The 23,222-nt window shown below is 39.0% G+C and overlaps 1 protein-coding gene across 3 annotated transcripts in view; it reads left to right on the top strand.

Moving 5' to 3' along the window:
• INPP5F (inositol polyphosphate-5-phosphatase F) overlaps positions 1 to 23,222 on the top strand; it is a 113,300-nt gene that overhangs the window by 75,135 nt on the left and 14,943 nt on the right. For all 3 annotated transcript variants that reach the window (XM_077823030.1, XM_077823031.1, XM_077823029.1), the window contains 9 exons: positions 4,039 to 4,206; positions 4,578 to 4,634; positions 7,304 to 7,502; positions 9,014 to 9,193; positions 12,694 to 12,761; positions 13,250 to 13,374; positions 14,587 to 14,664; positions 16,371 to 16,491; positions 21,808 to 21,936. In XM_077823030.1, coding sequence (XP_077679156.1) covers positions 4,039 to 4,206; positions 4,578 to 4,634; positions 7,304 to 7,502; positions 9,014 to 9,193; positions 12,694 to 12,761; positions 13,250 to 13,374; positions 14,587 to 14,664; positions 16,371 to 16,491; positions 21,808 to 21,936 — 1,125 coding nt within the window. The remainder of the gene's footprint in view (positions 1 to 4,038; positions 4,207 to 4,577; positions 4,635 to 7,303; positions 7,503 to 9,013; positions 9,194 to 12,693; positions 12,762 to 13,249; positions 13,375 to 14,586; positions 14,665 to 16,370; positions 16,492 to 21,807; positions 21,937 to 23,222) is intronic.

Here is a 23,222-nt window from a genome sequence, read left to right as displayed (position 1 = left end):
AAAATTCTGCCAAGCCTAATTACAGGATAAGACATTTCTTCAGTCATTTTCTTGACTTTCTTTTCCTGGGTATACTACCTGTTAAGATGACGAGTGTCTTGTCTCCTGAAACCATATCCAAGCTGCACCTATCCTGGAGCTTCCATAGTCTGGCAAGCAGCTTTCTTACATTAATTCATTTCTTTTTCCTTTTAATTTCACAGTTTGTCTGTGAGAGGGGTGATAAATGATAGTTTATTTTGAGTCCTTTAGCTGCTAATCTAATTGAAGGTGATAGCTTGATTGGTCATTAGAAAACACTTCATAATCTCCAGTGTAAAAATCGGGCAACTCTTTTTTTTTTCTGTAGTCTGTCCTCTCCTCTCTCTTGCAGCCATTCCCCACCTCCACAGTAAGCAGCAAATATATTTGCTTTGTCATGGAAGCAAGTCCCCACTCCCTCTTCTTGTTGAAGGCCGCATTGCTCAGAATGGCTATAGCAAAGGGCAGTATGTGTGTGGGGGAGAATTCACAATGTTTCACACCCCCACTCCCAGAGCTCAGTCTGACTTAATTGGTTGAAACACTCAAGGGGGAGAGTTTCAGTCCCTTGCTTAGCACTAACTTTCAACTGAAGGTGAGATTCTACTAGTAAAATATATCTACTCAGTTGTACATTCAGTGTTTTAAGCCCTGCTCTCTTTCTGTGAGTAACATAATAAAAATGTGAATGTTTATAAGCCGAGGTGTTAACATTGAGTTTAAATGTTTAGAAGAACCAAATGGTGGAATGTAAAGATGTACATCAATAATGATAAGGAGTACTTGTGACACCTTAGAGACTAACAAATTTATTTGAGCAAAAGTTTTTGTGAGCTACAGCTCACTTCATCAGATGCATACAGTGGAAAATACAGTGGGGAGATTTTATATATACCGAGAACATGAAACAATGGGTGGTTACCATACACACTGTAATGAGAGTGATCAGATAAGGTGAGCTACTACCAGCAGGAGAGAGAAAAAAAAAAAAACCTTTTATAGTGATAATCAATGTGGGCCATTTCCAGCAGTTGACAAAAAAGTGTGAGGAACAGTACGGGGGGAAAATAAACATGGAGAAATAGTTTTACTTTGTGTAATGACACATCCACTCCCAGTCTTTATTCAAACCTAAGTTAATTGTATCCAGTTTGCAAATTAATTCCAATTCAGCAGTCTCTCGTTGGAGTCTGTTTTTTTAATTTTTTTGTTGAAGAATTGCCACTTTTAGGTCTGTAATTGAGTGACCAGAGAGATTGAAGTGTTCTGCAACTGGTTTTTGAATGTTATAATTCCTGATGTCTGATTTGTGTCCATTTATTCTTTTACATAGAGACTGTCCAGTTTGGCCAATGTACATGGCAGAGGGGCATTGCTGGCACATGATGGCATATATCACGTTGGTAGATGTGCAGTTGAACCAGCCCCTGATGGTGTGGCTGATGTGATTAGGCCCTATGATGGTGTCCCCTGAATAGATATGTGGACACAGTTGGCAACGGGCTTTGTTGCAAGGATAGGTTCCTGGGTTAGTGTTTTTGTTGTGTGGTGTGTAGTTGCTGGTGAGTATTTGCTTCAGGTTTGGGGGCTGTCTGTAAGCAAGGACTGGCCTGTCTCCTAAGATCTGTGAGAGTGATGGGTCGTCCTTCAGGATAGGTTGTAGATCCTTGATGATGCGTTGGAGAGGTTTTAGTTGGGGGCTGAAGGTGATGGCTAGTGGCGTTCTGTTGTTTTCTTTGTTGGGCCTGTCCTGTAGTAGGTGACTTCTGGGTACTCTTCTGGCTCTGTCAGTCCGTTTCTTCACTTCAGCAGGTGGGCATTGTAGTTGTAAGAATGCTTGATAGAGATCTTGTAGGTGTTTCTCTGTCTGAGGGGTTGGAGCAAATGCGGTTGTATTGTAGAGCTTGGCTGTAGACAATGGATCGTGTGGTGTGATCTGGATGAAAGCTGGAGGCATGTAGGTAGGCACAGCGGTCAATAGGTTTCCGGTATAGGGTGGTGTTCATGTGACCATCGCTTATTAGCACCGTAGTGTCCAGGAAGTGGATCTCTTGTGTGGACTGGTCCAGGCTGAGGTTGATGGTGGGATGGAAATTGTTGAAATCATGGTGGAATTCCTCAAGGGCTTCTTTTCCATGAGTCCAGGTGATGAAGATGTCATCAAGATTGATGATGATGTGGGCCATTTCTATTGGTGGCCTTGTATGGTATTTAAAAGCCACCACTTACTTCACAATATTTAAAAATAATCTACTTTTAAAACATTTATTTCCAGAGTACAGTAAAATTGTGGACTTCGTCAGATGTTTGCCCTAGAAAAGTGTGAGTGAAAATACAAATTTCCATTTTTGCTTAGGACTAATATCTGAAGAGCACTGGTTATTGATAAGTGTAACTCATGGAAAAATTTCATTCAATAACTTCTAGCTCTTTTGCACTTGCAGGACCCCATGTATGATTCTGCGGTAGTGCAAGTGACCTCATAATTTCAGTTTGGCTAGATGCCACATATTTGTGTTCTCTGAATCAGATAATTAAAATGTCCAATTTCTTGCCATCATTAAGATTGTCCACTTGCTGTTTTGCCTTGCTAAAGTTTTTCTGGACATTCCCTTCTTACAAGATGGGGTTCAGTGGATTTCTTGTCTGTTGCCCTTAAAATGAGAATGGGAGGCAGCAAGAGAGACTTTGTTGGCAATTCAAGGTAGCAAAAATGAGTGGCTTGCTCAGCTGGTCCTTTTTCTAAGAAGTGTGGGCAGAAGAGACTAAAGTGGAGATGATTGCCATCTACTGCTTCTGCATGGCTTAGGGAACTATGTAGTAAGAGAGAAAGATGGCTGTTATGTGTGGCCCTAGACTCATCTGTTTCTTCATGATTGAAGGACCTCAGCTGAAAACTGCTTCCTCATGTTCTCAAGATAATTCTTTTAGCACAGTTTGTTCTCCCTTCCTCAGCCCATTTGCCTTTGTGGCCACACAGCCCAAAAACACACAGCACCCAGGTTGGAGTAGCATTCCTCTCTTACAAAGACAATAATAGGGATTGTTAGGAATTTACATTGTGGTGCATTTCTAGAACTTTTTCATTTGAGCTGAAATATGTTGGAATGAACATTGTGGAATGATTCTCACTTCGGCTCAGAATCCAGTTTAGCTTTGCTGAATAAATACAAGGGGTATAGGGCATTTTCATTTACTAATTTGCTTGTTTTATTACAATCAGCTATATATTACCTCAGCATCTGCAGCATTTTGCTGTAGCAACAAGGCCTTTCTGAGTGCAAGAGATGCTTATCCATCTTATCCATTTATTTTTGTTCTGCTCATGATCATGAGAGGAAGAATCTTTCACAAGCATCTCTCTCCCTCAGTCAGTTTTTTGTCTTTGAACATCCTTCTGAAGAATCCCTAATAAAATAGCTTAAATCACCAAAATTATTCCAGGTGAGATCCCTAACTTTTATAGCTGTGACTGTGACTGCTTGCTTGATAAGTGCCTCTTGTGTCGTCATAGTGTTGGAGTAAAAAGAAGAGTTGAAGCTCAAGTCTTCTCAGAGAAAGACTTTATAGCAAAATTCTTCTATTAGTTTTCAATTCTAGATTGAAATCTCCATGGTAATATTCAGTAGGTTGAAATCCTGAATGAAGTAAAATTGAATAAACCTGCGTAATCTTAGTAAAACTTTTTGTTAGGCCAATAGTTTTCATAAAATTCCCCCAAACTATCTATAAAACTTGTTCATGTCCAGGTTGCTTGCACCACCTTCTGGATACTGTTCTTGGCAAAATGCTTTCCCATACATGATGCACAAGGAAAGTTGCGTTTGTGCCCAGCACCTCTAAGAATCTACTACGACTACTTTGTTTTATATTAAATTTGATCTTGCCTACATCTACATGGGCCTCTTCATCAGGAAAATTTGCTTTTGTTAGAGTGTGCATGCTGGTCTGCAAGTGTCCTTACCTGATTTTTATTTAGCTCCACTAAGAAGGTGGTAATATTATTTTGTCTTGCAGATAAAAGAAAGTAAGGAGAAGGAGAAACTGGAGAGGAGGTTATTAGAAGAACTCTTCAAAATGTTCATGGATTCAGACTCCTTTTACTATAGTCTGACTTATGACCTAACAAACTCTGTCCAGAAGCAAAGCTCATGTGAGAAGACTAACTTGTCGCTGTGGAGGAAAGTAAGTATTTATACGTCAGAAAATGGCTGCCCAGTCTGTGTTTTCAACATACTATATTTGTTAGGAGTCCTAGTGGTATTGATTTTGAAACTTTTAAAGGCCAGATCATCAGCTGGTATAAAATATCAACTGGCTCTACATTAGGCTTCTACATAATGAAAACAAAATTAAAAACTATCAAGTACATGTCTTGGTATGAGATCTGTCAAAATGTTTCGGATTTAAAAAAAAAAAAAAAAGTGAGCAGTGAAGGGTTGGATAACCAGTTGGAGTTATTGGGTAGCTAATTCATGTTTGGGATCACATCTGTGTCTTTACTGAGAGGTTCTGAAAAACCTGGTTTAGAATACTGCTGTTTTATTCTCTTACAGGTTGATGACAGATTCTTTTGGAACAAACACATGATTCACGATCTCATCAATACTGATGTGGGTAATTGTTTTCTAAAAAGTGCATCTTAAATTTGTTAAAGCTGAGCACTATTTAGTAGAGGTGGTCAGAAATGTTCCAACATAATTGTTCAAAGGAAAACGCAGGTTTGTTGCAATGGAAATATTCTGCAGGATTATGCTGATTTTAACTAAACTTTCCACAGAAACCTGCCTGTTTTCCTGGTAGCTCATGCGCTGGGCTCCCCAAGCATCTTGTCAGCCTGCCTGGAAGGGGACTTGGGAGGACTTCCAGGCACATTGGCAGTATAGGGGTGCCTCTTTCCTTGGTTGGCTGGCTGCCAGATTGGCGATGTCTGTGCAATACTTAGCACAGTGGCGTCCTGATCCTTGACGAGGGCTCCTTTGTGCTACAGTAATACAACTAAGTAATAGTAATACTGTTCAGTGTTACAAAGTGCTACTGTGCATCGAAGTATTCTGAGCTTTTGTTAGTATGTATGGCTGATATATAAGTGATAAAGCAGCAAACAAGCCACTTTAACTTTTCCTTAAATAGAAATGTGAATTAGAAATGCTTCATTAAGGCTGTCTTCTAAATTTTCAAGCTCATAGATGAACATAGTGTAATATATCACAATGATTTAAAGGTTAAAACTAACAACTTGGGCTAGCTAGAAACTTCAAAACAAAAGTTTAACACTTGCCTTCTGTCATTTGTGGTTTAAAAAAAATAAAACTTGGCCATCAAATGTGCCATCTTTCTGTGGGAGTCTTCTCATTTGTTGAGACTTGGAGGACCAGGGCCTAAATATATAAAGGTTTTGTCCACAAGATGAAAAATGTAGAAAATTAGTTTGTCATATTTCCATTAGTTGTAAATATGACAGCGTCTGTTTTTTGAGCCAAAAAAAAAAAAAGATAGTTTGGGGCAAATTCACACGATAATTTGTAGGAGAATGAGAAACTTGATGATTTATGACACAACTCACAGCTCATTTCAGTAGAGACTTCCTTTTGGAGCAGTGGTGCCCAAACTTTTCCTGTCACCTGACCCTTTACCAGTAATGGAATCGGTCTGTGCCCCACCTCCGTTACTGCACAGTTGGCTCAGCAGAGGAGCTTGGGCTGAAGGCAGGGCTGGGGGCAGAACTGGGGACGGGGGAAGGGCTGGAGGTGGCCCTGGCCTGGGGGTGGAGAGGGAATGAGGACAGAGCTGGGCTGGAGGTGAAGCAGGGGGCAGAGTGGAGCTGCGGGTGGGGCCAGGGCCGGGGCCAGGGTGGGGCTGGGGGCAGAGCAGGACTAGGTGGTGCTCTGCCTTCGCCCTCCCCAAGGGGGCTGGTCCAGATCCTGCTGTGCTTCCCTTTCCCCCCCCCGCACATTCCTCCATGCCCTCCTAGGGGGTTCTTACCACAAGTTAGAGACTGTTATTTTAGAGAATACAACTAATAGCAAGCATAGTATATGTTTCTTATCTTTATTACATTTTCTTGTTTTATGTATACATTTAGAATATAATAAGTTAAATGTAAATGATAAACAGAAATAAAGGGGAAACTAATCTAAACTCTATATGCATCATTTAAGATTTGAACATTTTGGTTATTCTTTATACTGTGTGGTTAATTGCTTCACGTGTGATGCCTGACTTTCCACAAATATGTCAGGCTCTTCAAAGTAGAAGTAGCAGTTGTCTCTGACATTAATTTTGATCTCCTGTGCATTTGATCTGCTGAACTTCTTCCATTTATGGCAACTAATTTAAAAAGGTAAATGGAATGTGTAATTCTTGTGTCGCAATAGCATCCCTGATCCTGGCAGGATTCTTTACTTGCACTATTTTGAAAATGACTTGAACAAGAGATTTTGATGAGCCAGACAAAAAGCAGTGTACCATAAAATGCAGCTAAAGGAGAGTTCCACAAAGAAGGAAAGAACTGCTTTCTCCCTCCTGAAAAGACTGATAAGAGAGAGATTTCTTTTCTGAAAGCCTTCTGGAAATTTTTAAATGAATAGACTTTGGTCTGACATTTTAGCAAGGATAATTTAATCTTTCAGCATTACAACAGGATACTGATTGTGGATGTTTTAAAAAAAAAATCCAATCTGAATATTCTGATTTGACATTATTACAGAAGGCTCTTTGCTTCTTGTCTGAAAGGATATTATTTACCCAACAGATCTCTTCCATTTGACAGAACACTTGAATCTTGTGTTTTAATTTGACTGTTAACTGTCAGTGTTCAAGCTTTTTTTTAAAAGAAGAGTTTAAATTATTTGGATGCTGTCTGTAAGACACAAATGAAATCCTTTAAAGAATGTAACTTTTTAAAATTAATAGTGAGCAATATGATGAAACTTTTAGGTTACATTGTAATGCGCCAGGGCAGCTCCTTTGGTTTTATTTTTCACCAGTCTCCCCAAAAAGACCCTCTCCCAGCTCAAAAAAACCACAACCCTCTGGTTCTGCTGATTAAAATAAAAGCACCATCAGAAGAGAAGGTAAAAAAGGTGTTCATACAAAATGAAGAGGCAGGGATTCTGGGAATTTTTGTGGGATTGGACCTGAGTTTTGAGAAGACTTCTCTAAAAGCCAGAGTAACACCAAGCACACCTGCAAAAATAGCAATAATATCAGAAACCTCTGTAGATTAGCGTAACTGTTAAAACTGGTATAGATGTGTATATATATTTTTTGTAATTTACAGAACACAGAAGTGGACTCTTGGATTATACCCATCATTCAGGGATTTGTACAGATTGAAGAACTTGTAGTTAATTACAGTGATGCATCTGATGATGAGAAAAGCAGTCCAGAGACGCCTCCTCAGGAGTCAATTTGTGTAGATGATATTCACCCTCGATTTCTGGTAGCACTTATCTCACGCCGAAGTCGGCATAGAGCTGGTAAGCAGAGTGTGTCCAAGATACTAACCATGCCAAAAGGGATGTGAAGGATAAAATTTTGAAAATAATAGTGCTGCATGGTACAGTCCAGAATCACACTCCAAAATTCACTGATAAATGAGAAACAACTGAAGCGCTACCTAAAATGTTGTGAAAAAATTAATTCGTCCAAATCGGTACATAAAAAATAGATTTAAGCTTTGCTTTTAGAACTTGCCATCCTCTAGATGCCTTAGAAATTTTGAGGAAAAAGTGGTGATTTAAAGTTTAGATACTGTTAGTTACATAACCTCCTTCTGACACCCCCATGCAGCCACCACACAGTATTGTTTAGCTAATGCTCTGTAGTTCAGAAGTTCAGTGCTGTTTCAGGGATTGATTCTTATTCTCATATTGTGGAATTACATTTCCATGTTTTATATAAATTTAGTTTCCTACTTAATATGAATGTAATTACTCAAACTTACTAACTTTCTTGCCTTTGGAATACTGATGTAAACCATTATAAACTTTTCCAAACTACTGTACTTGGCAATCAGGTCAGAGGACACTGGATGGAAAAACAAATAGTAGCCACAGCAGCAAGAAATGTTTAAAATGCACAGAGCTAGGTATATAGATGGAAATGTAATTGCTTTCATTTGCTAATGAACAATTCTGCCCATATTACAAATCTTGAAGCTGCTCATGGAGCTTTCTTCATTACTGTTCTGTAAACTGGAGCATCTGTCAGTCAAAGATGATCTGTAGTTTCTTTCAAGTTAGTATTTTGGGTTTTTAGTGTTCAGGTTTTGCTTGTACATGTTTATTTGGTAGAAATCTGCTCTATCAAGGTTATAGGCCTTTTGTAATGGATTAATTACTTTAAATCACACAGTTTACTTATCACAAGTCTATAAATTACTGTCAGACCCCACCCGCAGCCCTTAAATTTTTTTCATATAGTTAAGCTCCTGCTATAGGGCTGCTCCAGTAATAGCACACAACACTCACAAATCAGAACTTGACTCTCAACTTCATAGTAGCACAGGAACAAGATTAGCACAAGAACACTCACTGCAACAGTGTATAGGGATTAGAAGGGGAAGGGAAGAATGAAAATGAGGTTATCGAAGTGACATTACCACTGTGGTTTGTCCAGGATGTACTGTCCTAATGGTAGTACTGTACTTACAGCGAAGACCCTGCTGCAGTACAGGAGTATAGGGTGTATAGACAAAATCAACCCTTGGGAATAGTTGCAGGGGAGGATAAGGACTAAAACCAAAGCCTTGTTCCATCTCTACCAAATAAAATAAAACGGGAGAGAGGAGCCAGAAAAGGAACCAGACATCAGTGTTGTTGTCAGTTGGGATAGCCTGGTTGATTTGTCTTGTATTTCACATAATTTACTTCTGTACACTTCTGAAAGTCTTTTTGGTGGTGAGGAATATCCATATTTAGGATTAATTTTAAAAAATTTCACAGCTTTCTTGAGTGAACTGATCAACATCTTTCTCTTTGTCTTCTAGGGATGCGGTATAAGCGAAGAGGTGTTGATAAAAATGGGAATGTGGCAAATTATGTGGAGACAGAGCAATTGATTCATGTCCATAATCATACTCTCTCATTTATTCAAACACGTGGCTCTGTGCCAGTGTTCTGGAGTCAGGTTGGGTACAGGTACAACCCACGACCACGACTGGACAAGAGTAAGTATTGGTAATCTGTGGAGCTTGTAAAACGTACCCAGATCACTTTAAAATAATAGACTTGGAAAATTGTTACTCTATTGACCTCTGGTCAACGCTTTTTTTTAAAAACTAAAAGTAATGATGGTGAGTTGGTCCAATTTAAAATAACTTCTCTGTCCTTTAGTTGAACTCAAAACTTGATTAAGGAGTCCCCATTTCTCCCAGATACAGGAGGATAATTGAGTTCCCAAAATAACTGTATGCACTTCCACCCCTCTTTAATGCCCCAGACTCTTTTATGCAGTGGCAGGTCTTCAGGGTTGGGGAGGGGGAGAGTCTGGTCTGCTTTGAAAATGGAAATGCTAAAGGCTTTGGAGGCAGTATGAAACTTACACCACAGAGTTCACTGATAATAAGACTCTTCCCTCTGCTTTTTAAGAATTTCTTCTTCTAATCTGGTAGGAATGAAAATGTACAACATTGTAAATTTACTACAGTGAGTTCTGGGACGTGCATTTTCTAGACTTTCTTCTAAATTTAAATGAAACCAAGAAGTTCCTGCTACATCAGTTTTGAAGTATGCTAATTGGTCGGTCTCTCTCTCTCTCTCTCTCTCTGCGCCACTAAGATGGCACAAAAAATAGAGTTCTGAGTTGGAGAGAATCTGGGCTGGTTATGGGCATCAAGTTTAGATTAGCACCCAGGCTCCTGGATTGTTCTCCAGAATGAAATTCGAAAAGTTGAGATTTGCCAGTGCTCTGTATCCCAATGTTACGTCTGCGGGAATTCTGCGCCACTGCAGAATTCATAGGCCATGCATATTTTTTTGTTCGTCCCCTGCAGAAAATAACTTCTGCTGGAAAGTTGCTGCTGCTCTGCCTTTTACCCACCAGGGGGTGTTGTGGCACTAGAACAGAGCAGTGGCTCCTGGTCAGCCCCAGCTATCATAGGGAAGAGAGAGAGACTGCCTGTGCCTTCTTCACAGCGCTTGTCGGGCCAGGTTAGGAGAGGGGATATGGGGAGACAGCGTGGGGTACATGGGGCTGTTTTGGAGTGTGTGTCACAGACTGGGGTTCATAAGGACTAGTGAGGGAGGACAGATTGGGGCAGTAGCTGAATGGGAGTGGAGGTGCAGGGCCACGTGGGATTGGGTGTCTGAGTGAGGGTGGAAGGACACATGGGAACAGGGTGCAAGGACACATGGGGACAGGAGCAGATGTGCCTGACTGAATGGGAGAGGCTAGGGATCAACCAGAGTCTGCATGGAGGAAGCGCCCTAACACCCCCTGCCAAACCCCCCCTCTCACCCCCCCCCCCAAAAAAAATCAAAAAAACCTGTTCCACACTTTTCCCACCCATACCCAGCAACCCTCCAAGTTCACAACCAGGCTCCTTCCCAGCAGTTACTTCTCTTTCCCTCAGCTCCTCCATTACCCCAACTCCCTCAAGTCTTTGCACTGCTTCTGATGGCTGTGGGACATGCAGTTCTGTATTATAGTTTAAAATGAATTATTACTCAGAATTCTATATTAATATGCCTAGTAAGGAATCTATTTATCAAAAAACATTTCCTGAATCTTTGTTGTTCTCTGTATTATTACCGACATACTTGCTGACAGGTATTTTGAAATAAATTACCAAAATAATTGAAACTGGTGAGATTATATTATGGTATTTTGACAAAAAAAAAATGCAGAGTTTTGCAGAATTTTTAATTTTTTTGGTGCAGAATTCCCCCAGGAGTACAGCATATTCATTACCGCAAAGGGAAAAATGCTTGAAGGGAAAGTGTTTTGACAGTACTGTCATAGCATCAGAGAAACAGACAGGGCTCATAAGTCCATTGATGTGGTATTAAACCCACCACAACACAAGCATGTAATTCAGCAAGACTGGGATTTGTATGTGTGTGATATTTACTATCTCCTATTTCTGATAACTACAGACTATATTGAACAATCTGCACTTAAAGTTAGTTGCTGATTTAGGACTAAAAGTTAATGTTAGTCTGTAAACTCTCCAGGAGAGAGACTTTCTTATTTTGTTTTAGGTGCTTTCCCTTAAAGGGAGGATTGTCTTTTTCTATATGTTTGCACTAGTTGAATGGGACCTTGATCCTGATTGGGTCTTTAGGGACATGTCTACACTGTCCTGCTGTTTGGACTGAAGGGGCATGAATAGCAGTGGACACCAAAGTTTTGCACTGTAACTCCCCCCATATAAATGTTGTGGGTGCAAACAAAGTTTCCTAGTTCACATTAACATAGTTCTCTTCAGACAAGACTCCATTAATTTGAAATAGGAACCTTTTAGTCTGTGGCTGCAGCATCCACACAGGGGAGTTACAGCATAGCATTTTGGTGCACAGTGCTGTTCGCACCTCCAGAGTCTGAAGTGCAGGGCAGTCTAGACATGTCCTTAACTCTACCATAAAACAAAAAGTAAAGGTATGTCTTTATGGTAATGCTTAGCTTTTGGCTGTGTTAGAAGGGTAGTGAAGGTTAGTATTTTTGCCACCATCATCCTGTCAGGTTCAAGTTTTTGTAAAGCACTAACAAATTCAACTGTCTTGTGAAGAGTTTGCTAAAACCCTTAAAATAGCTGAAAAGGGATCTCTTGCCAGATCCTAGAAGAGCAGAGTGTGAACAAATTTGTACTAAAGATGAGAAAAAACAGTGAGCAATAGGAACGTTTGAAAATCCCTCCGAAAATCCTATCAAAACAGTTTGAAATGCTAACGAATCTCCGTGTGTGGCATTTGTTTATGGGGCTGGGCAATTCAATACTGTGGTGATCAGCACTTCTGAATTCCTAGCAAAATTGGTGGGTAATATGAAGAGGATTTCAATTAATTTGGAAGATTTATAGGTAGATTATAGCTCCTGTTGGGATCAGTTTTAATGTCGAAGATATAAAATCTTACCTCATTAGTTAAGTGTATTCCAGATAGTTTCTCCTAGTCTGTGCTATTACATCTTTAAGAATATAGTCTACTTTCAGTCTTGGACAGTTTGTGAAATTTTTTATTCTTTAGCAGGCTCTGTGCTATCCTATTCTAATGTTTATACTTAAACCAGCTCTACATACTTTTACAAGATTATTTAAACATTTAAGATACTTCTGAGGTGAAGGGAGTTCATCTGAAGTATGGAGCTTGCATAGAAAGGTTGAAGAGGTTTGTAAATAAGAAAAGGAAGGAGTAGACTGACTTGCATCCAAAGTATAAAAGAGAATGTTTTAGTTTAAGATACTCTCATCTGCACTTTGATGGTAAGTAAGTAGCGCAGTAGTAATATGGCATGGCATTAATTGGATCTCCACTGTGTCAGTGTTGGACCTCAGAAGGTAAAATGAATTAATATGATCCTGTAGAATGTATCCTGCTACCTGCATGCATGTGCAGGTTTTCTTAATCCAAGGTACCTAATAGTGTGAAATTGAATATGAATTAATACCTTTAAAAATTAATCAAGTGAAAGGAAATGATTAGTTCTTCACAGTGTCCTTCTACTTTATAGGTGAAAAGGAAACTGTACCCTATTTCTGTGCCCACTTTGAAGAACAACTGAAAATTTACAAGAAACAGGTGTGTTTTAGGCTGGCACTTCTACTTTTATGAGTGTATTTATTACTTAAACTTAACAACTAGTGTGAATTGTTTAAAAATACTTCATAAACAATCTGAGTACTTAAAAGGACAATAAAAAATTAGAACTTTAGGTGTAGCACTTGATTTTCCTGAATTATACAGCAATTTCCAGAAATAGTAATTGAACCCATCTTTTTGGTAACTTTTTTTTAATTGGGCTTGTCAAATCAGCATTTGTTTTTTATTGGAGATGAGATTAACTACAGCAGTTAACCCGATCACTTGGGTTCCAAAACAAAAATGGGAAAAAAGGGTGTCTGAAGAGAACCTTGTGTTAGATAAGCTAAATGGAATTACTTAACTATTTTTTTTACTGTTTTCATGTTTTTGTAATTTGTTTTGTATATTGCCTTCCAGAGAGAGTGTAATTCTGCAAGTATCTTCACTAAGATTACCAAACTATTAAATTATTAATTTTTGAACAGGTTATTATTAATTTGGTGGATCAGACTGGACGAGAGAAGATTATTGGAGATGCTTACCTTAAACAAGTGCTACTGTACAACAATTCAAACCTCACATATGTTTCCTTTGACTTCCATGAGCACTGGTAAGAGGGCTTTCTAAAATGTGTCATCTTGTAGTATTTGCTAAAATGAAAGATGTTGAGGGTAGGAGAAACCGTTTTCTAATAGTGTGTGAAATGCATTGACTTCCACAGAGAGAGAGAGAAATATTTTTTTTTTTTGTAAATGAAGGTAATATAACTTGGGTTTTTCATAGCTTAGCTTGCCATTGTTTTCTGCTGGACAGTTTTGGTGTTTCAAAAAGCATCATTAGTGTTTTGGTTGTTTGCTCCAATCCTCCCTTTCCTCACAGTTTCTTCAACTCAGCTTCACTCCACACCTGCCCCTTGTAACCTATCCTTCCCTGCTCTGTCCCCCAACCCTGTTCCCTTCAACGCCTCCTTACCCTTCCCTTTTCTTTCCATTTAGCTCATCCCCTCTGGACTAATCCATCCCCACCCCCCAAAATCATGGAAATAACATGACTGTTTCTGCCATCACATTGTTCACTCTGCCTTTGTGTTATGGAATTCCCTGCACCCTTTGTCTGTATTGTCCATTTAAATTGTAAGTTCTTCAGGGCAGGGACTGTCTACTACTCTGTACAGTGCCTAGCACAATGTGATCCTCTTCTTGGTTGGCCCTCAAGTGCCACCATAATAGATATGATTGATTGATAACTCCTCTGGTCCCTTTTCTGGATCAGATGGTTGGGGAAGGGCAGGGAACACAAGGAGGATGTTAAATCCTATTATGATGTTGCTGGAGCAGATTGCCTACTACATTCCAGTACTGAGGTGGCTGCATTCTGCGGATGGGTAATGTGATCTCTACATATATTGTCTGTCAGGCTTGTTGAGCACCCTCAGGATGAAAATTACATGAATGTAAAGATTTGATCATTTGTCACTTTTTTTTGTTTTGCTTTTGGTTCATACTTTAGCACCATACTATAATTGCCCCCCAAATCCTCTCCCATTTATAGGTGAACGCATCGAAAGAGAATTCTTGAGAGGCCGGAGGGAAGATAGGCATGGCTACAATGTAGCTGTTTGAGTATATTTTTAAATGGTTTAATTTGCAACTGACATTTGAAAAGATTTTCATAAACTTTGTACATTGCATGAGAACTGCTGTGAATAAATTCTGCTTCAAATTTAGCTAAATATCAGTTTATATTCGTCTGTACTTGACTTGTGTGTGTTGCATCATTTTTCTAGTTGAAACTTAATTTACTTTTGTGAACTTTATTTTAGCAGAGGAATGAAGTTTGAAAATGTTCAAACATTAACTGATGCCATTCATGATATCATCCTTGATATGAAGTGGTGTTGGTAGGTATTAGCATGCTCAGGCTGGTATGAAATGTTTATAGAAAAATTTGAATGAAAGAGTAGGGGAAAAACAGTTTAAACAATGTTTGTTTAGATGGATTTTTATGACCTTACATTTCTCCAATGATTATCTTTTCCCTCCAATTTTACCTGTCTTGAACATTAGTTCCTGGTTAGCAAATCAGCATCTTGGAATCAATGTTGTGAAGTATTCTTGTGATCTATACTTATGGTTCTACCCTTTTAACAACAGAAGAACTCCCAATAACATTGTCCCTTCCCTGAGGTTCACTGTTGTTAATTTGAAAAAAAAATCTAAAGAAATTATGTATGAAATATCATGCAGTTCCCCCATGCATAGAGCTCCAACCTTATCCTGAACAGCCAGTTAAAACCCTTGACCTCCAGCCAGGTATATTGGTTACATATTTATGCATTTTGATATATGATTGATGTGGCTTTCATGAATTACATTGTATATGGTTCAGTACATTGTTTCATATTGGTGTGTGTGTAAATAAATGAAGTGTGCTGTCAGATTGTCAGTGGTGTCTGGGAGATGTTTTTCTGCAACATTTAGGAAATTTTGTGAATGGTTGTCCTATACGTTAGCTATTGTTCTAAAGCTGGCATTGTTTTTATATAGAAATGAAATAATTAAATTTGTGTGCATGTACTAGAATATTGAATTTTTAGTAAAAATGGGCTTCCTTGCAAGTTCAGGATAACGGTGGAGAAATGTGGGCGAAGGGGAATGGAGGGGGAGGTAGCTATTCTGAAAAGGGGGCTCATGTCAGCTGGGCTGACTTGGGTTTGCTGGTAGTTCTGAAAAATTGAAAAAAAAAATTGGTTTGTCTCAAACAACCTGAAAATTCCAAAAAGTTTTGATGAATCAAAAAAGTTGATGAATTTCATTTTGGGTTGAATGAAACTTACACTCTTTCACATTAAAGGAAATAAAGTGCTAGAATGGGTGGAGGTGATAGTGATGGTGCCGGTGCTCACCTTCTAACTGTTTAGCCAAATAGGGCACTCATCTGGGTTGTGGGAGACTGGGGTTCTGTTCATCCCCTCTGTCTGATGTGGAGCAGGAATTTGAACTTGGGTCTCCCCTCCTCCAGGAGAGTGCCTTAGCCAGTAGACTATGGGATATTCTGGAGTGAGTCTCTCTCTCCTATGTATAAAATACTTGAATAATCCATTGGGCTAGAGAGAAAAAGTGAGTGACTATAGCCTGGTGGTTAGGGCACACTCCTGTAATGTGAGAGATCCAAGTTCAGGTTTCTGCTTCCATATCAAGTAGAGGGGAGAACTGAGTCTGGGTCTCCCACATCCCAGGCAGGTGCCCTAACCACTGGGCTAAAAGTTGAGGTGGACTCCACCACTACCACCTTGTCTGACTGTTTTGTTTTATGAATGGTTTGTATGTTCCTCCTTTTTTGTTTGAAACTTTTTGACAAATTTGCAGGAAGCTTCAGGTAGACAAACTGCATTTTTCAGCGAATAAACTATTTGTCTGAAAAACTTCACGCAGTTCTAATGGAGTGTAGCTGAGATGCTGAATGAATATTCCATGGTTTAGTCTAGTAGAACCATGTTTTCTAACTTAAATTTTCTATTTTATTTGCATGGACTGATCAGTTCTTTCATATTTAAGATCTCTCAATAAACATTTTACTATTGCTATTTTTTACCACCTTTGAAAGGGTTGATCAAGCTGGTGTGATTTGTAAACAAGAAGGAATTTTTCGTGTTAACTGTATGGACTGTCTGGATCGGACCAATGTAGTCCAGGCTGCTATTGCAAGAGTGGTCATGGAACAGCAGGCATGTATGACGTGTAAATTTTAAAGTGCTAAATATCTTAGATTTTTTTTTTTTATTCATGAAAAGATAATCAGCATTTTTGTGAGTGAAAATAGCCTAGAACTTGTTAAGTTATGAAGGTAACGGGATCTTCTGGGAATGTGCATATGCCCCCCAAATGTTTAAACTTCTGAATAGTTCTTGGATTGGGAGGCATGTCTTTAACATTTTTGGGAGAAGAGACTGGCATTAGGGGCACCAGAACTATTATCTCAGTTTATTGTGTAGATTTGTAGTTTGTTAGTTCATAGGCAGTGATTATCGCTTGCATATACCTTTTTGTAAAAAAAAAAAAAAAATTAGGTATAGGTAGAAAAATGGGTAGGTCCAGAGATGCACTTTAGTTTCAGGCACTTGAGAATAAAATATCCCATGAATCTGCATATTAAGTGCTTGATATGCCTGAGAGATCATTCCCCTTGACTATAGAGAGACCATCATTCTCCATCTTTCCAGGTATCCTAAACAGGTAGTTGACAGATCATCTCTTCTGGAACGAATCTGTCCCTTTCAGAGACGGCATTTCCAACTAGGAGTAGGAGGAGATGATTAAGGAGCTTTCTTATAGTTCAACAATCATCTGCTTCCTTCTTTGGAACCTCAACCTTGGGTATATCTTCTGCCTGAAAAGGATGTTAAGAAGATGATGGTGCATGTAGCTTATTCCTTCACCCACTCACTTCCCTGGTCCTTCTCGCATGAACAGAGAGCAACAATACCCGAAGTCCAAAAGTGCAAACAATTGAATGTTTATTGGGGTGAACTTCCAGCAAGCATGATTCCAGTTTTCTTCCTTAGTGTCCCCCTTCCCAACTCTGACCACAGAGAGCCTTACCTGTGTCCCTGTTCCCATTCCCTCCCTTAGCAAAACATGATTCCAGTTTCCCCACCTCCATTCCCTGTTCCCATTTCCCCCCCTCACTTCCTGACTGACTGCCTGACATAGTAAAACTTGAGTTCTGCTTAGCTATACCTTAACCAATCATTTTCCTGAAATTTAACTAACCAATCCTAACATATTGTAACATGATTATTTAACCAATTATATCCCACCACCTTCATTAGTTTACACCCAGCAAAATTAATTATACAGCAGACAGAAACAATCACAGATCCAGACAGAGATTCTACAACAAAACAATAGGGAAACGGGGACTACAATGATAGAACAAACACAGAAATGATGATTTCACATCCCAACTATGGATAAGTGAGTTCTTGCCAGACAGGATGCTATCAAACTAAGTTTCCTTTTACATTTTCTAGGCACTTCCCTTTCTCTGGAGGTGATAGGTAATATCAGGACAGGATAGTATTCCTAACAGCCCAATAGCACCTTATTTCAATGTGACTAGCATTCGCTTCCCAGCTTATGGCTGCCTCTGCTGTTTAGCCAAAGGCCTTAGCCTAAGAACAGGGCCTCAGACTGTCACAGTGAGAAAAGACCTTATACAGTCAGACAGTGATTTTGATTCTCTCTTTTGTACCTCTATAACTAGCTAAGTGATAAGAATACACCTAAATTCTTAGCGTATAGGCCTTTACAGACAGGCCTGAATATCTATATCCTAACAGAAGCCTTGAAAATTCAACATTGCAGTGCAGGAAGAGATAAAAAAGCTCCGTGATGTGCTTGAGATAAAGGATAAAGGCAAGCTGGCCCTTCCTATAAATAAAGAATGAATTGATCTGACTATGAAAATAGGTGCTGCCAAGTTCCAATGTCATCCGCAGCAGGGAATCCTGACCATATGATTCTGGTTGTACGATTGATTTTGATTTTTCCTTCTAGCATCTTGCCTCTGATTCTTGGTCTCTTCTGCCTCCGAATAATCAAAGCAAGATAATCTTTCAAGAAATCTTAGGTTCAAGTCCTGGGATATGTCTGTGCTGCAATTAAAAACCTGTAGCTGATCCATGCCAGTTGACTTTGGCTTGTGGGGCTTGGGCTAAGGGGCTGTTTAATTGTGGTGTAGGCATTCGGGCTTGGGCTGGAGCGTCAGCTCTAGGACCCTGCACGGTGGAAGGGTTCCAGGGGTCAGGGCTAGGGCTGCAGCCTAACATCTACACTGCAGTTAAACAGTCCATTAGTCTGAGCCGCACGAGCCCGAGTCAGCTGGCATGAGCCAGCTGCGGGTGTCTAATTGCAGTGTGGACATACTGATTGATATTGAGTTATGGAGTGGGGCCTTCTGCAATAACATTAGAACAGTAGATCTGTGAGACTGTCCCCCCGTCCCACCCCAAAGTAGATTAACAATTCTAAAGTAGAATAGGCAGTGATTATCGCTTGCATATACCTTTTCTCTACCTTTTCTCTTACCTCTAAAGTAGAATTGTTAATCTACTTTAGAATTGTTCTACAGTTGTTAAGTACGGTATGACTCATACAATACAGACCCGCAGAAGCACAGTGTTCGGAGAACTCTAGTTGCCTGTAAACTTGTCACATTTCCCAGGAGCATATGACTCATTGTCTTTATGCTGGAAATTTGATAACACTTCTCAAATCAATAAAGAGTTTTTAATACAAATTCTTTTCTTGTCCACAAATGGTGTTTTAGCATTTAGACTCTAAGAAAATAGTCTAAAGTAAAAAATCACACTTGATTTAACCCAGTGAAGCCCATTGGAAAGCCATAGCTAAGGCTTTAAGCATTAGAATTAAATTTATAACAGGAGCTTTAAGCTTTTTTATTTTGTAAAACTCTCAATGAAATGGCAGAAACCAAAACATAGAATATGAACTTTGAGTGCTATTTGAATTGTTCATGGTGGTTTGATGAAAACTGAATTGATAGAGGGAGTCCTCAGTAATGTTAAGGCAGAATAACTTTTCAAAGGCATGGAATGTCTGATATAAAAATATGAGATCAGTATTAAGGTTTGCATTAGAGTACAAGTTTGACAAAATTGGGATACAGTAATGTTTTTTGGAATCTGTTGGAGATGAAAGTGAATTTCTCATGGAATATGTTACTGACAATGTTGTAAGCAATTATGCAGATGGAAAAGGAATGTGTAGATCTTTCCCCTTAACTTCTTATGTCCATGCTTTTAAGATTTTGGGTGGAGTGGGAGTGTCTGACGTTTTGCAAGTCAGATTTTTACCTATTCTGATGCTTAAATTTCAGTGCATTAATTAATCTTGGAACCCAGATGTATAATTAGTGGTCTTAAATGTTTAGATTAATTAAACTCGTGGCAGTAATAACTAATTAGTGAATACTATATCTGGGATTGTTATTCATTAAAGTTTCCCTCAGTTCACCTGTATGTCACCTCTGAAGCCTGACTGCTTTTGAGTTGTCAGTTTTGTGTGGCTTGTGTGCTGTGAAGTTTCATTTTAAAACTGAAACAAAATTTTGCCACTAGTTTGTACGCTTACAGGCTGTAATCTGAAACTCTTCTAACCTGACAGTGACACCAGTTTTTATTCAACAGATTATTAAAAACTATTTGAAAAAAGAAAGTGGTATCACTGATCAGGCTAATAAATGGGAATGAGGAGTGCCCAAAGCACTTTGAAATAAGGCCACTTCTATTTCAGACATGGATTTGGGAACACAACTTCAGACATCCAGATTTGAAAATGTTGTCCCATCAGTTATTTCTTCTTCCCTTGTTACAACAGTTTAACACCCTGTAGCTAATTAAACAGTATACTGCTGTACAGCCTGCCACACCTTCTCCTTGGATTTGTCACGATTTTCGTTTCTCTTGCTAATATAAAACAGTCAGGTTGGTACCCAAGTTAAAGCTTCCCTTCAGATAAAGCTGCCACAGCATTTGTGAGTAATGTCCCAATTGTGGACATTTGCAGAGCAGCAACGTGGTTTATAGTCTAGACATTACATGATTGCTGCAGTAAAGGAAGATTCTAATGTAGGGAAATCAGTTCCTCTTCTGATAAGATGCCTAGCCCCACCTCTGTTGGAAACTGCTTGGAAGTCCCCTAGTGTAATGGATATATGCCGTTACTCACCTTTTGTAACAATTGCTCTTTGCGGTGTGTTGCATATGTCCATTACATAACTCACCCTCCTTCCCCAACATGGGGTCTGGTGTGAAGGAACTGAAGGAAGGACAGGGCATTTCCACGTTTTATACTCCTCTTCAAGCATGAGGAGCTTAAGGCTCAGGCATCAGAGGCCTGTGGGTATCACTAGGGAAAACTCTGACACTAGCGCACAAGACATACGCGCACAGAGTGTAATGGACATATGCATGCTTCTCAAAGAACAAGTTACAAGTAAGTGAGTAACTATTCTTTTCTTCAGAATGTCAGAAAATGGCCTCAAACAAAATCCTCACCAGTACCAGAGCTATCTTAATGGGTACTGGGCTGAAAAACAGCTCCTCTCTGAGACCATCTTTAACCAACTAGCTTGAAATCTTAAAGCTTGCTTCTTTGGTTTTTTTTGCCTTTCTAGTTCCTTACTTTCTCATTAATGCTAGGTCAGTAGCTTCCACATTGCTCAACAAATGCATTTCTTTTCCATGTGGCACCTGCTAATTCCATTGGGTTAGCAGTATTCATAGAATATCAGAGTTGGAAGGGACCTCAGGAGGTCATCTAGTCCAACCCCCTGCTCAAAGCAGGACCAATCCCCAATTAAATCATCCCAGCCAGGTCTTTGTCAAGTCTGACCTTAAAAACTTCTAATGAAGGAGTTTCTACCACCTCCCTAGGTAACGCATTCCAGTGTTTCACCACCCTCCTAGTGAAAAAGTTTTTCCTAATATCCAACCTAAACCTCCCCCACTGCAACTTGAGACCATTACATCATTCCAGTCAGCTGTTCCTTTGGTTCAGTGTAAGATCTCTATATAGAAGTGGTCTTTCTCCTTTGTGCCTTTTGGCTTTCCTCATGGCATGCTCAGAGGAGGAAAAACAAAAACATGACCTGTGGCTGGCTGGCTAGGGGTAAAAATTAGGAGTTTTCTCTGCTTAGATCACTAAAAAATAAATCTGGTAGTTTTTTGTGCTCAAAGAAATGTCACCTTTGTAGACACCGAAACTAAAAAAACATGAATATTTGATATCTTCAAATATTTAAAGATAAATCCTAAAAATTAAGGATGTTGGTTTGTTTTTACAGTATAACCTAATGATTCTTTTTGTTCTGATTTGTAAAATGCAATAACTAAGAAAATTTAGTAAATGGTGTTATTACTAAAATGTGTATCATATTACCTTTTTCTTTATTGAATTTATATAGTTTAAGAATGAATGTCACTTTGACCTTATCCACTAATAAATGTGTCAAATTCCAGCTGAAAAAGTTGGGTGTGATGCCACCAGAACAGCCTTTGCCAATGAAATGCAACAGAATCTACCAGATAATGTGGGCAAACAATGGAGATTCCATAAGCAGACAGTATGCTGGAACAGCAGCTTTAAAGGTAAAAAAAAAAAAAAAAAAAAAAAAGGAAAAAGAAAAGACACAAACAAAAAAGAAACAAACCCCCAAAAATAACCCCTCTCCAAACCAGCGAAACAAAAACATTTGTATAATGAGTACCTTAAGTTTTGTGATCTGAATTATTATGCAATATGCAGTAGGAGTCATTTAGTTTATTGCTTTTAAAAGATGCACATAAAAATGACACAGTAAAATCAGCTCAAGTTTGATTCCTTCTGTACAATTTGTAGAGACCTGTGGACTCTTGGGGGATTTCTAAAGAATGACATTAGACAATTGGAGAAACACTTCTTGGACCCAAGGAGTGAATGTCTAGTTTTGCCTAAGTTGCCAGCATTCTTCAGTACATGACACTTTTGGTGTTAAATAGCTTGACTCTGTTTTAAAGAGAAGAAAAGTGTAAGAATTGAATTAATATTGAAACTGGAGATCTGTTTTAACAACCTTTTGAGTATTTCAGCAGAATACATACACAGTATTTCAAAATACGTGTTGAAGAATTTGGTAGATAGCAGATGATAGTCTGCCTTTTTAGCTACGGTGAGAAGAATCAACCAGCTATCATTAAATAATGGAAAAATAATCCATACAAGTATTTGTTTTTTAATGTTGTAGGTGAACTTTAAATGCTTTTTACCTGCCAAGACTAGAATTGAGGGTTCTGTACTTCTCACAGCTGTGACCCTTTCCTCTGGTAGAGGCTGCTCCATTTATTTTTACAAGGGATCATTAAGGAGCTAAAACAAATTGCTCTCAATACACCCAAACACCGGGGAAATCTTTCCAGTACTCCCAGCCCTTGGTGTTGCGGGGCCTGTATGTTGTCAGCAGATTGCACTGTTATTAGACAATCTTTTGTAATTGTACGCTCCTCAGGGTAGGAATGGTTTTTGTCTGCTACAGCACTTTGTAGTCACTTAACAAATTAATAAGGCTGCCTGGCTAGAGCCTTCATTGAATAAACTATTTATTTTATTTTTTCTCTCCATCGTATCTTTAATTTGTGCCTGTCAAGCAACTAGATTGAAGCACAAAGATTGGTTTGTTTTCAGTTAGTTTACACAAAGATGCTTGTATTTTGACAGTCAAGTTATTTACCTAGAAACCAACTTGAGCAATCTTCCAATGGATACGTTTCTTAAGGTTCTAAAAATTAAATACTCTTGAAACATATTTTTCTTTAAAGATAACTGACCTGATTTTCAGAGGTGCTGCACACCAATAGTTCCTGTTGGCTTCGTGGGTGCCCAGCAGCTCTGAATAGCA

The sequence above is a fragment of the Eretmochelys imbricata genome, chromosome 7 (assembly GCF_965152235.1).
Source record: "Eretmochelys imbricata isolate rEreImb1 chromosome 7, rEreImb1.hap1, whole genome shotgun sequence".
In the NCBI taxonomy this organism is placed as follows: Eukaryota; Metazoa; Chordata; order Testudines; family Cheloniidae; genus Eretmochelys; species Eretmochelys imbricata.
Note: the sequence above shows the minus strand (reverse complement) of the source record. Positions and strands in the feature narration are given on the sequence as shown.